The following is a 13,717-nucleotide window of genomic DNA, read 5'->3' as shown; positions in this document are numbered from 1 at the left end:
AAGTAACGCATGTCAATTTTAAAAAGAACAATCTCTTGAACTTGAAAAATCGATTCTTCGATTAATCGATCTCAGATCGTCATCCCTAGGAGACAGGCCCGTTTGGCGTAGTATGATTAAGTTTATAAAAATAAGAAATTGTAAATATCTGTGTACAATATAAATATTATTGTTTTGGTTTTTAATGACTTTAGTTATATTTCGTTGTAGTTTTATTTTAGTTGTTGTGCCTCTCTGCATATTTTGAATTTGTGCTATTCATATAAAATAAGTATTGCAGGAAACATAAAATTATTTGTATGAGTTTTTTTATATTACAGAAGTGTTGCAATATCATACAATACACAACTGCAATAAACCTACTAATTGAAATCATTCTCAAACCGTTGCTTCCACAAAATAAACCCATCAGTACCGGTTTTGGTTCTTATCTTGACTTGCAGGTTAACAAGCGTTAGTATTTTCTTCCCATGTTTTGTGATAATGGAACATGAGAGAGGACGACTTCAACGACTATGTGCCATCGATCCTTAATCCAAGGGTCGTAAAAAAAGAGAATAAGGATATCAGTTTAACACAGGTAAAAAGAAAACATAAAATCAATTTTTACTCGCCTACTATATTTAATTTCTTGAAGTCACCTATGCATAATGACAATTATTGATCATTTAAATATACTTTGTTTTTGTTGCATAGAATTCTATTGCCAGTCGCTGTTCTTTATCTTTAAGAAGAAGAAACGGCATATCCAAATGGAAACAAAAACTGGATGAGGTATGTTATAAGGTGTACATGTTTTGAATCTATTTTAAAAAGGTCCATAAGAAATTATAGAAACCGAATCCATATTAACATGCATGATTTGTACTAAATATAATTATCCCATTCCTTTAAAGAATGAGATAATTATAGAGATCAGATTCAGATATATACTACAACCCTATTGAATAAACATTTTTTCCACTACATAAACCTGTAATTTTTTTATTTTTCTTTTTAGACTCCTACTAAAAACAATGAAAATTCACAAAATGTATCAAATTTTGTTCCAAATAAAGCAAAATTTCCTGAAAATGTAATTATACATAGTTCAAATAGCAAAAAAGTGGAAGAGGATGGCAGCATTGGATACTCAGCAATTCAAGATTTGAACACAAGAAAATCTAATTCTAGCATTTTGAGTTTTGGTAATTTTATTACATTTCCAACAGTAGCAGTACAAAAATGTAATGAGTCATTGAGATCTATTTCATCAACTACAGATTTAATTGAATGTCTGACAGATACAAAAAGCAAAAAAACAATTACTTATGAAGTACAAAAACCTGTTGTTAATTTATCATTTGGTATAAAAAATTGTAAAAATGTAGAAGTAAGCACTAAAGATAGCAATATTAAAAGAATATTCATATCTCATCAGGATACTGATACAAATATAGATTGTGAGGTTATTGAAGGTTCAGAACTCTCTATAGTAAGTGATTTAGATGAAAATATGAATGAAACTTTCTCACCCAAAACACCAAAGAAATTGGATGTAGCTGTCAATTTAGACATAAAAAGGAAAAAATGGTCAGATGATAGGGATGACAACTCAAAAATTCTTATTTTAAATACTGATGCTATTGAGAAGATTTCGCATGTCATTATCCAACCACCAAATTACAAATTAGTGAAAAGGAAAATTCTAAACGTAAAATCCAACAGTAGTGTTAAAAGGAAAATAATTAGATCCCCACTGAAGAATGGGAGGAGTGATAAATTGAAACAGAAAAAAATTGAGGCTTATTTCCGCAGACCCAATATTCAGCTGTCAAGTGGGACCGGGAAGTTAGATAATGCTGGGGGTGTTGTAAGAGTTCGTGATGACGTGCAGGTCATGAGCAAGACTGTGAGTGTTGCTGACGCCGCCAATACCGGAGTCGGGAAGCTCGTCAGGTCTAAGAAAGACAATGAATCACCAAAGTCTACCAAGATTAGAAAAGAGGCAGATTCCCCTAAACGCAATGACATTAAAGCGTCTAATTCGGACGCGCCTCGAGCGATGTCGCCACGCAGTAGAAATGATAGCTTAAGTTCATATTCGCCGAGGAAAACTGCGGAATCTTTACAATTCAATTTGCCTTCTAAAATTAAAAATGCTAAGTCTGCTGCTAGTGCTAAGACAATACCTCATCATAAAATAGTAGCAGGTATGCCTTTACCACATATGCTAGAGGTTTCTTTATTTATTCTTCCCAATTAAGCTTTTTCTGTTTTTAAGTAATATGCCGTGTGGTTAACGGCAGTGCCGTGTGGTTCCCGGCACCAATAGAGAATAGGACCACCCCATCTCTTTCCCATGGATGTCGTAAAAGGCGACTAAGGGGTAGGCTTTAAACTTGGGATTCTTCTTTTAGGCGATGAGCCTCATTTCTTTCTTAAAACAGCTGAACATGGTCTATTAGTCTTTACAAGACTGTTGGCTCTGTCTACCCCGCAAGGGATATAGACGTGATTATATGTATGTATGTAAGTAATATGCATAATTTTCCATTTTTTTGCTCAATTTCACTTAACTGCTTTAATTGCTAATGGATTAATTGTTAGTGATATTAAATTTAAAATAGAATATTTGTTTGTTCTATTTGTGCTTCAATCACTCATGTATTAAGTTTTAGTATTATGTTGTAAGTTAGTTCGTTTACATTTATTATAAAAATGTTGTAACATATAAAAATATAAAAAATAATCTTTTTCAGGTACACATTTTGCAGTTGATGCGTTCTCGTACGGGGACATTCCAAATGTGAAGTATTATTTTCTCACTCATTTCCATTCTGATCATTATTCCGGGCTGAAGAAAACATTCAATAAATTGTTATTCTGTTCTCAAGTTACAGGTAATCTGTTTGTTTTTTAAATACATAACTTTCTGCTTAAATTAATAAATTTCAGAATTAAGTAGAGCACTTTCATCACTTTTCCATATATTTTATATACAAATTAATGTACATTCTCGGCTAAATCCCTGATGTTGATTTTTTTGCGCTCAAACACAAGCTACGTTTTTGAGCTACTTAGCCAAGAATTGCTGCAGGCAAAAGTACGTATTCAATTAATAAATCAGGCCAAATATATGTAGTCTGTATTTCTTCTTTCTAGCAAGTTCTAATTTCTCTAACTAAACGCAACAGAACTCGAAACTTTAACAAAAATAAGTTTGTTACTAATATTGTTTTATTTACAGCTGATCTATGCATATCACGGCTAGGCGTCAGTCCAAAGTGCATTCATGTAGTTAATCTTGACGAGACCATCAAAGTGGAGGGGGTGGACGTGACAGCGGTGGATGCTAACCAGTAAGTTTGTTCTGGCGAAAGGATGGTGGCTTCGCGTCGGTGGTTGAATCGTTGTAAAAAAAAGGTGACGGTTAAAATGCATGATGTATGGTCAAGGGCGTACCCCGGACTCATCCCCAGAGTGGTGAAAATGTAACTGGAACTTTAGCTAGGGAAAGGAAGATTGTTCTGGCACAAGAATAGGCCAGTATACCCTAAACCGACGAAATATATGAGTATGTGGGTGATGCTTTAGAAGTATGATAGGATCGTTAAAAGCGAGTTACTTTATATGTATATTCGCCCAGTTTTAACCCAACATCAGCTTGAGTTTTACTTTTTTTACGCAACAGTCTTGTAAAATAAGTTAATTTGTTCCAGTTGTCCAGGAGCAATAATGTTGGTGTTTACATTGCCTAACGGCAAGACTTTGTTGCACTGTGGCGATTTTAGAGCGTGTCCGTCAATGGAATCATACCCTATATTCTGGAATAAGGATATACACACAATTTATCTTGATACCACGTGAGTATAATATTAATTTTAATATTAAGAATTTATTTGTTGTTTGTTTGAAGTCACCAAAGGTGAATCAAGAGAGCAATGTCGGAAAGCGGATCTCGTATCATGAAAAATGATATTATATGTTACATGACATGTATGCCAAGAACTCTATAAGTTGGAAACTCAGGTAATTGAATGTAGCTAAGTGAAAAAGGAATTAGTGTACCTCTGTACCGAAAATAACCATAATTTATTAGGAGTGCTAATGTGGACTTTATTACTACGATAACCGTTTTCTATTACGAGTATCATAACTATGTTTGCTTATCTAAGGACTAAATATACAATTTCAGGTACTGCAACCCTCGCTACGACTTTCCGACGCAAGAGCAGAGTTTAGAAATGGCGCTTTATTTGTTGCGTCAGAAAAAATTTGCGCTCGAAAAGGCCGGCAAGAAGTTCTCTTCTGTGTTGATTGTATGCGGTACATATACTATTGGTATGTAAATAGTTAGATAACTCCATTGTTAGTAAAAAATAAAGATTCATAATTAATTTGTCAAAAGACCAGATATCAATCATTATGCTTTGTAGAGACTAAAATATATTAGCAATCAGAGACAGACGACAGAATATTTACAACAAAAAAAAACTGATGAGTAACTAAGTAATATACATAAGTATATATCTCAAAAATATTCCTTTTATTTTTAAGGGTTTCAAAGCTTCCTTTATCGTTTAAAAATACGTAACGAATATCTATGCTTTACACACCGTTTCTCGGTCATTTCTCACGATTTCTCACCCTCAACACAGGTAAGGAAAAATTCTTCCTTGGCATGGCGCGTCGCGTGGGCTGCACGGTGTGGGCGTTCCCCGAGAAGGACCGCGTGCTGCAACTAGTCGAAGGCCGGAGCTTCAGCCACGCGCCGCCGCAGTCTTGCCAACTGCATGTTTTAGCAATGAGAGACCTTACATACGAGGTAAACATACCGATTTAACATGAAATATGTATTATGTGAACAAATAACAGAAATTTTTGGATTTCGCTTCATATGCGTCAACTGCGCCATTAGCGCGCTATGTAAGTTTGCAGGATGACAGATTCAGGCTGCTTCAACCGTTTTAAATGGAAAACTTTGCGGGTTGTTTATGTTCTTAAGTGGACTTCTTGCGGCTGATATGCGGATTATGAGACGTGTTCAACTAACTAAAAGGTGACGCACTCAAATTCGCCATTCAAAGAGGCCACTTCTTCAGCTAAGCGCAGTAGCAGTTCTGCCAACTGCACTGTTACAATTCCACTAAAACCAGATGACCATTATTTTTTATTTCTATTTTATTCTTCTTTATTTCTATTCCTTGCTGTAAGAACGTTACTAGATTAAACTTGAGTCCTTAAGTTAACGTCCGCGTTAACAAAAGTGTACAGATACAGACAGACTTTCGCATTTATAATATTAGTAAGATTTTGTTTTCGCACTGCGAACAATTAAAAAAGTCAATCATTTTACTAAACAGAAATTAAAAAGTTACCTGGAAAGTCTACAAGGCGCCTTCACCGAGGTGGTAGCTTTCAAACCTAGCGGCTGGGAGAATGAGAAGAACTCCACAGTTGAAAAGGATGTTGTAACCATACATGGTAAGTTCAGTGATGTCGGGTATATATACATTAAATGACGCCTTTTCCTGGAGGAGTAGGCAGAGACTACATCTTTCCGCTTGCCACGATCTCTGCATACTTCTTCCACATACCCGATGTCGGATAATACAGGGCAATGTGTAGGGTACTCATTCAGGCAACAGTAATCATGATACATTATGGGTTTTGTTCAAGTTAGACGGGAGTCGCTTCATGTATTACTTGTCTTAGCCAATCCAGGAACGCGGCCACAGTTAGTGGTCGATGATGACAACACAACTCTTTAAAGTACTGGACAAATTTGAATAATATAATAGTAAATTAATTAATTTGATATGATACCCCAGATATTGTGACATCTTTGTACTTATTACAAGCTGTTATTGAATCGTTATTGGCTAAACTGTAGATTTTTCAAAAAATAAACAGAAAAATTGCTTGTCCACAATAAACTTATAAGAAACCAGTTAGAGAAACTACAAGAAATAGATATTTAACTGCCCCCTTCAAAAAATTTTGGTTACCATATTATTTTTTATGATTCACGATCTAATATCACGACTTTATAAAACTTTATGTATTTTCTATTAGAAACAACACTGTTAACATTAAGCTCTTAATGTGTTTTCAATGGACAGGTATCCCATACAGCGAACATTCCAGTTTCTCCGAGATGATTCGTTTTGTGAAATTCCTTAAGCCGAAACAAGTTGTGCCCACTGTCGACATCTCCGGTGGCATTAAGGCTGTGCAGGTAGTTACCTTATTTACCATACACACACGTACACAGACGCAGTAGAATTCTTCTTCACCAAAGCTTTTAGAAGAACTAAAGATTGAACCCGAAACTTTTCAGAGTTCGTGGAGAACGATTTCTGAACTTACTATTATTAATATCTTGAAAGTTAATTAACTTGGAATTCTTTATTTAGGCGATGGGCTAGCAACCTGTCACTAATTGAATTTTGTTGGCTCTGTCTACCCTGCAAGGCATATGGACTTTAATATATGTATGTATGTAAGTAATATCTTGAAAACGACTATACGCGTTTGATATCCAGCGATTGATAATTTATCTAGATTTAAGCTATACAAAAATGTTCATATACATAATTAAACAACTTAATTTAGACACTACTCTACTTCGTTCACTTGGTCAATTATTACTTTTATTTGTTTCAGAAATACTTCCCGTGTCCTCTTATATACAAAGACGACATCCAGTCTCAGAGTAAACTGACCGACTTTTTCAGCATACACAACAAACAGCAAGTGCCAGCCGTCACCTGAATTAGATGTTAGTATCCATTTATTTTTCAAGAGTACTTTGTGGTAAAGATATATAACGTGAACTTTCCATGCAAAAGTTAGAATTCTACCGCGACCGTGTAATACGTTCGGGATTTTTTTTACTACCTATTCCCCGCCTGTTTGTAAAAGCCAATCGAGGGAAGGACTTCTTCTAACGAATTTTTTTTTTTGCAATTGGTTAGCAACTTGTTACTATCCAGCTTTAAAGTCTCCACGATCGTTGGCTCTGACTATTCCGCAAGGGATGAAGACGTAAAATATGTTTTATGGTTCTTTTCGTTTATTTATTTTTTAAATTTTAATTCATTGTTTTTTGTTACAGATGTGATTTACAACTATTCTAAGCTGCCATTGCGTGACTGTGATGTATTTTTGATATTGTTAGGTTTAACGATCATATTTTATAATAAATTGTTAAAAGTCCTTGTTCTTTTGTAATAACATTTATTTTTCATATCTTTGGTGTTTCAATGTCCTAAAATCAATGCATTAGTGTAGAATATGTGTTAAAAAGTAGTCAGGCAATGTACGAACTGAATACGACTGTCTGTGATAGTAATTCAACGATAACTTAGAAAACAACAACGATGAATTATTTTTATAGAATAAAATCAGACGTGAGTATATTATATTAAGACTATACAATGATGTACTTTATCTTTGGTAGTTTTACTTAACCTGTACACATGGTAAGCTCAACTGCAGAGAAACATGACCCCATTTTCCTATAAACAAAAGGCAGTTAGGTTTCAAGGCAGCTGAAGTGTTAAGTGTACATAACTCCTTGAATGAACTTGAATAACCATGAATACAAATAAGTTTTTTCTTAAATTACGTTTTTAATACAAATATTACGGTGAATAAAATAGTGCATTTTTGTTCAGGCCGCTTAATAATATTAAAAGGTACATTAAGTCATTAGCTTAATTACATGTGCACATATTATATTAAAAAAATGTTCATATCAAATATAAATACATTTTAAATTACGATGAATATTACGCACTTCTTGGATCAAATCCATCCTAACAAAACCTAGGCATTGAAAATATATTGAAGTTTATTAAAGTATCAATTGGCATTAACTAAAACAAAGTACCTATGTAACTTAATTATAAATGCAATTATTTGGCAATGAAGCACTTTCGCACTTAAAAAATTCAAGCGTTTTGGGAGAAGATAAATTATTATTTTTGCCTACTCTGTGAACAAGTCAAATACACAATAATTGTTTATCCACATTTATTTTCTATAAATTCATCAGCCCTCCAATTGCGTCATTATGTTCCGTTTCTTTGTCGCGTTCCGTTTCTTTGCCGCGATTACTCCAATATATAAAAGTTATAAAGGCGATCGCTGCTAAGAAGATTACTAGAGATAAAACTCCTATGACTACCATAGCGATGCCTCCGCCGTATGAGCTTGAGTCTTGAAATGAACGACTGGAAACGAATACTACTTTTCTGGTTCCGTTGTATTTGGATGGCGGATAACCTTCAAAAGAGTGTTTTTTTACTGCCTACATAGTAACAAGTGTTAAACAGTCGCACTCCATGTGAAGAGATAGCGGTCCTAGTCTACCTTTACGAAATTCAAAATGCTACAGTATACAAACAACATATAGATAACGTTGTTTTAAGTCAAGGGGGGAAAAATATCGTTAAGAAGCCGGACGAATTGCCATGGCAATTCGTGTTAAAACTTTACTTTTAAACAATACCCGATCGCTGGTCAGAGGCGGGCCCGGGGTCCTCTTAGTGATGATGGGATGAGGACGCAAACGGAACTTACGCTAGTAATCTAGCTTACAGTCGATTTAAATGACCCTGAGGGGAAGGGGAAGGCTGAATACCCTGAGGGGTAGGCAGAGACTACCTCTTTCCACTTGCCACGATCTCTGCATACTTCCTTCGCTTCGGGTACTTTTGACCTGACCCTTTACCAGGACGTCCTTAATTTGATCAAGATACGTTCGTCTAGGTCTTTCCGCTCCGACCTTTCCCTCCACACTCTCCTTGGTATATCTGCTTAGTCAGCCTGGTTTCATTCATCCTCTCCACATGACCGAACCATCTCAACTTACCCTTTTCTATTCCTGTAACTACATGTTCTTTCACATCACAACATTCCCTTATCACGCTGTTCCTTATCCGGTCACTCAATTTCACACCCATCATACTCCTTAACTTAACTTTTTTTGCCATACCCAACTTTCACTCCCATACATTAATGTCGGGACCAACACGCCCCTATGCACAGCCAGTCGAGCTCAGCATTTGGATAGTTTCTGACTGCTCATAAAGGCATGCAAAGCTCCATTCACCATGTTCCCCGCGTTCACTCTTCTTTCAATATCACTATCACACTTGCCATCTGATGTAAACTTTGATCCTAGATATACAAACTCTTTCACTTGCTCAACTTTTTCTCCTCCAATCAAAATATTACATGCTGTATAAATAAAAACTTACTGTATTCGATTCGCAGGACATAAGAGCCATTTTGTAGTCCTTCGTAAGATGAGTCAAGGCGCCAAGCTGGTTTACGTTTCAAAGTTGTGTCCATCCAACCGATAAACCTCTCATTCTGTAAAGAAATATCATTTTTCAATTCACCACAATTTCGATCAACCAATCACCACCTACCGTTATTCACGAACCTTGGCAAGGCATATAATATCTTATACTGTGTCTATGGGTAGAACAGTATAAATAAGTATGATAGTGTCTGCTCAGATTTTTGTCTATGTTCTTATTACCTAGTTAACTCTGAAGATCACGCAGAGTGTCGATAGTGTGGTGTCGGATCTTTAACCAGAAAATTAAAACCAGGGACGATAATCAGAGACCTGCTGAAACATAATAATAAATTGCCAGTGCTTAATATTATACATGTCACTGCTTTTACCACCAGCAGTAGCTAGCGTTAGTTCCGGTTGTTCCTTTACTCCTCTTCTGGAGGGGTTCGTCTATGACTATCATCTTGGAGCTTACGACATTTTATAATGAGCTTGTTGAGTCACACATTTAAAGTTTACAATTAGGGCACAAGTACCTCAAATCCATTGTTATTCACGTTGGCAGTGTCTAATTCCCATATATTATGCGTCCAACTTTTTGGTTTTGCGAAATCTTTGAATACTTTTTCTGTGAAAATATAAAAACATGAATAATTATGATTTCCAATTTAATTAATATATGGAAAATATATGTTTTACACAATTTATTTTTGCTATACTTAGCCTACTCCAACTAGAAATTCTACTAGCTTTGAATTATTTTCTATAATTTCTAGTTTTTTTTTTTGCTAGGTGGTACTACATAGATGTGATGATATCCTGTGGTCCCAGAGACAAATCAGTGGGATCACAAGTACAACATGTCGATACCTCCATTTTGTACTCTTTAGAAATGTAAGGATACTTCTTGGAGTAATTTCGCTTCGTCTTATTTACAATGATAAATGTACCTATATCAGGCAATCAATGATGATTTATTTTGCATTTTATTTATACACTAATGATCAAGGCGCGAGGAGGTAATAAGGCCTAATTTAGTGGGTAGGTACAACTGCAGATTCTGTAGTTAAACTAAGTTTAACTACAGTTTCTTTCGGGGTTACGCCCGCGTGAAAGTACCTTAAATCCTTTCTCGTACTTCCACCTCAGTGGTACTTATAATTATGAAGAAGTATTTAACAGACAACAAACTTTCGCATTTATAATATTAGTTGACATTTGGATTATGTGTGGTTTTACCAAGGGGATACGAGTTATTCCACTGTGGGTTACGATAATTTCCTTTGTGCTTTAACATTCCATCATAGGAAACGTTCATGGCGTCTTCGTAAGGCCGCCTAAGCCAATACTTATCTGAAATAATAAAAAATGGTTTATTATGCAAGTTGCTATATCGGTCGTATATTGAAAATACAAAACCGGTACAAGTACATACATAATTATCACGTCTTTTATCCCTAACGGGACAGTACGTCAAAGCCACAGGACAAATCACGCAACCACAAAACAAAAAGTTTATAAGTCTTTCCCTTATTTAACAGCGTAGTTATATGTACCTACGTAGTTCTTTAGTCATATTCATACTTACTTTATAATATTAAGAAATTAATATTATAAGGAAAAAGATTTGTAATTTAATATAAGTTACATTTATTTAAATCATTATGTGCTAAGCAATAAGGCTCAATATGACAGCGTTCCGCCTCGACCACCTATCGGATGAGGCGTGATCGCAACCGTTCTGATTCTAGAGTAAAGAAAATTAGCTTATAATTTGGTTACCAGTAAACAGAGTATCAGCTATTTCTCCACATGGCGCTATTGGCTTTCCATTGTCGTATCTATAGGGCTCGCATTGTGCCGCGGGCTCTTGCGACAGCTGTCCTGATAGTTGTAAGTCATCTCTATGGATTAAAAAAAAATATTTGTATGCAGAAGTCACACAATTGTATGTTATCTTTATATGTGTTATATGTGTTAATTCATACAAGCTAAGTGACTTGTAGTGATTGCAACTGAATGTGTAGATATGGTCCATTATGGGCTACGTTCAGAATGGATGGGAGTCAATTTGTGTAAAAACCTGGCTTACCAAATCCAGGATTGTGGTCATAGGCGCACCTCTGCCTCCTCTATAGAAAGTTAAGGATGCCACTAGTACTTGAACATCTTTATTCTCAGTAGTTTGAATCTTCAATTTGCTCATTATAAAAGTGAGATTTTTTTATTGCTCTTAGGATGATAAATCAAAAATTTATGCAAACAATCAAGTTCTGTATAATCCATTTTTACCCATCTTTGGCCAGGAGCTAGTCTATCTAGAGTATCATTTTCTTGAATGCTCTGTCATTATTATGATCAATAGTATCCTTTCTTACTTTGCTGATCATGCAATCAGTCAGGTGACGCAGAACAGTTGAAGGTTAAATTGACTTATAGAGTGCTCTCCCAACGAAGACCTCATCTCTATGTTACAACAAGGCAATTCTCTGTTCTCTACTGTTCTTATTTGTAGATGCTCAGAATTTCTTATGATCAATGGTGTGTTGGCGAGATGTTTCACTATGGAGTCTTCAGCTCTTTGTTATATTAGTGTTACAGTCACAGGCTGATCCCCACAGTTTCATCCATATTGGCTTTATTTTTGCTCTATACACAAGGAGCTTGTTTGAAATTGCATATTTTTAATTACTGCCAAGAAGCGATTGAAGCCCCCAAAACCTAATGTTTAATTCATTGCTTTTACGTTCATTGGATTTTCTCAAAGTTAGTCTGTGGTCTAGAAGATTTTCCAGGTATTGAACAGAATCAGTATGTGCTTGTTGTTGGTCACCCAACTGTATGGAGGAAACCATCGTCATGTCTCAGTGTGATAGCTGATAGCTGCTGCATGTAATAGCAGTATACATGAGTATAACCTGTTTATATATATTTATATATAAACAGGTTATATATATATTTTATAGTTCATATTCTATATTTGAAAAAATACACTGACCTGGACTTCAAATAAGATTCTTTTGACTGTACATCTGAATCCAATTCGTAGTACAAAACAACATCTCCAATAAGTGGTTCTGGCACTTCAAAAGCTTGTTGGCATACACACACAGGATCTGGGAGTTTGTAGTCAATGCAACGGATCCCAACTTGATTGAACACATGTTGCATACAGTTAGTATAGTCAATAACAAGTTCTTTTGATTCAGTTCTGCTAGATCGCTGAAAATATTTTAAACCTTTGATGACTCAATGTAATTAATTATTTATTTCAAATATTAAACCTAATGTTTAGACAGCAAAGATGTTTAATATCCGAATAAAATTGTGCAAGTTTAAATCAAGCATTATATCAATGTTTTCCGAAATTATACTAAATAATTATTACCTGAATCAATTTGGCACCTACTGCTACAAATATGATACCAAAAATCAAACTTAGAGCAATTATACACAGCTTAGAGCGGGTAACAATTCTGAAATTTGGAAATTATTCACTTATAATTATAAAGTAGGGTGCAGGGTACTTACTGAGTAACTAAGATTTCAATAAATTATAAACATTACGTATGTATTTTATTACTCACTGGGTTTGCCCTTGATTGGGCATTTTACATGTGTAATATTTCGATACTATAAACCATGTAGATCTGTGAAAATATTTGGTCTTTTTACGTAATCCACACTATTTATATGCAAAATTTTATGAAAATCGGTACAGTAATATCAGAAAAAAGGTAGGTAATGATGTTTTTATTTTTATGTACAGACAGTCGTTCTTAAACCAGGGTTGCCAACCTTAAAATTTAGAATTTTTATTCTCGTACACGAATTGCTCAAAATCCTGTATTTTGGTTTTCAGACCTTGAACATTCAATAAAAGGTTGTAAAACCGAAATAATTTGAATTAAGGACATTTTACACTATGAAATATAGATACTGTTCCAAGTTATCTACTAAATAAAACATCATTTCTAAGTATATATTTATAAGTAGTTTTAGTTTTAATTTGTTTTAATTGTAATCTCTATTATATGCAAAAGAATAACTTTTTGATGGAGAAATTATGAACTTATTATTAAATTATGCATATTTCTAAGTATTAAAAATAATATTTGATCACAAATAGACCCATTTCACTTTACCTAATGCCTATATTTCAAATTTAAATTCAAATATAATGTTAGGCAGGAACATTCTCACTCTCTTGGTTCTTTTTAGTGCCGTAGTATCGTATATTTTTTCTTAAGTCATACGGCTATACATCATACATACATCTATTTGGCTCAAAATTAATGCAATTCTTTCCAGCTCGTGTTAGCCGATTTCTTATGTCAGTTTTATTAAATTGACTTTACTAAAAACCCTCTCGCAATCGGCATTCGCGTGAGATAGAGACAGTGAAGGTAGGGCAAAATGAGC

The 13,717-nt window shown here is 34.7% G+C and overlaps 2 protein-coding genes across 4 annotated transcripts; one reads left to right on the top strand and one right to left on the bottom strand.

Annotated features, from left to right (window-relative positions):
• The first annotated feature begins 72 nt into the window (after positions 1–72).
• LOC106130010 (uncharacterized) lies at positions 73–7,235 on the top strand. Of its 3 annotated transcripts, none has more exons than XM_013328754.2 (13): positions 73–140; positions 444–580; positions 697–774; positions 1,001–2,192; positions 2,742–2,882; positions 3,230–3,341; positions 3,702–3,845; positions 4,178–4,323; positions 4,641–4,807; positions 5,346–5,466; positions 6,105–6,220; positions 6,649–6,763; positions 7,100–7,235. In XM_013328754.2, the coding sequence occupies exons 2-12, from the start codon at positions 491–493 to the stop codon at positions 6,754–6,756; spliced, it is 2,415 nt and encodes an 804-aa protein (XP_013184208.2). In that variant the 5' UTR covers positions 73–140; positions 444–490; the 3' UTR covers positions 6,757–6,763; positions 7,100–7,235. The 3 variants fall into 3 exon arrangements, with proteins under 3 accessions (XP_013184208.2, XP_060806576.1, XP_060806575.1); XM_060950593.1 differs by having other exon boundaries at positions 79–297; XM_060950592.1 differs by having other exon boundaries at positions 79–580; positions 6,649–6,767.
• Positions 7,236–7,294: 59 nt separating this feature from the next.
• On the bottom strand, positions 7,295–13,100 carry LOC106130011 (cell cycle control protein 50A). The gene is made up of 8 exons (XM_013328755.2): positions 12,883–13,100; positions 12,684–12,771; positions 12,294–12,517; positions 11,078–11,199; positions 10,535–10,648; positions 9,832–9,923; positions 9,249–9,363; positions 7,295–8,271 (listed from the first exon to the last, which is right to left on the bottom strand). The coding sequence occupies exons 1-8, from the start codon at positions 12,903–12,905 to the stop codon at positions 8,027–8,029; spliced, it is 1,023 nt and encodes a 340-aa protein (XP_013184209.2). The 5' UTR covers positions 12,906–13,100; the 3' UTR covers positions 7,295–8,026.
• Between the last annotated feature and the right edge of the window lie 617 nt (positions 13,101–13,717).

Source organism: Amyelois transitella, chromosome 22, assembly GCF_032362555.1.
Source record: "Amyelois transitella isolate CPQ chromosome 22, ilAmyTran1.1, whole genome shotgun sequence".
Lineage (NCBI taxonomy): Eukaryota > Metazoa > Arthropoda > Insecta > Lepidoptera > Pyralidae > Amyelois > Amyelois transitella.
The sequence above is the reverse complement of the archived record's forward strand: the minus strand, read 5'-3'. Positions and strand labels throughout refer to the sequence as shown.

Bases quoted from the DNA above. Each gene is read 5' to 3' on its own strand.
- LOC106130010 (XM_013328754.2), top strand. From the start codon at position 491: ATGAGAGAGGACGACTTCAACGACTATGTGCCATCGATCCTTAATCCA. The intron at 775-1,000 runs GTATGTTATAAG...TTTTCTTTTTAG, and splicing joins GGAAACAAAAACTGGATGAG to ACTCCTACTAAAAACAATGA. The intron at 2,883-3,229 runs GTAATCTGTTTG...TTTTATTTACAG, and splicing joins ATTCTGTTCTCAAGTTACAG to CTGATCTATGCATATCACGG.
- LOC106130011 (XM_013328755.2), bottom strand. From the start codon at position 12,905: ATGCCCAATCAAGGGCAAACCCA. The intron at 12,518-12,683 runs GTAATAATTATT...AAATATTTTCAG, and splicing joins TAGGTGCCAAATTGATTCAG to CGATCTAGCAGAACTGAATC. The intron at 11,200-12,293 runs GTCAGTGTATTT...TTTAATCCATAG, and splicing joins GAATCTTATTTGAAGTCCAG to AGATGACTTACAACTATCAG.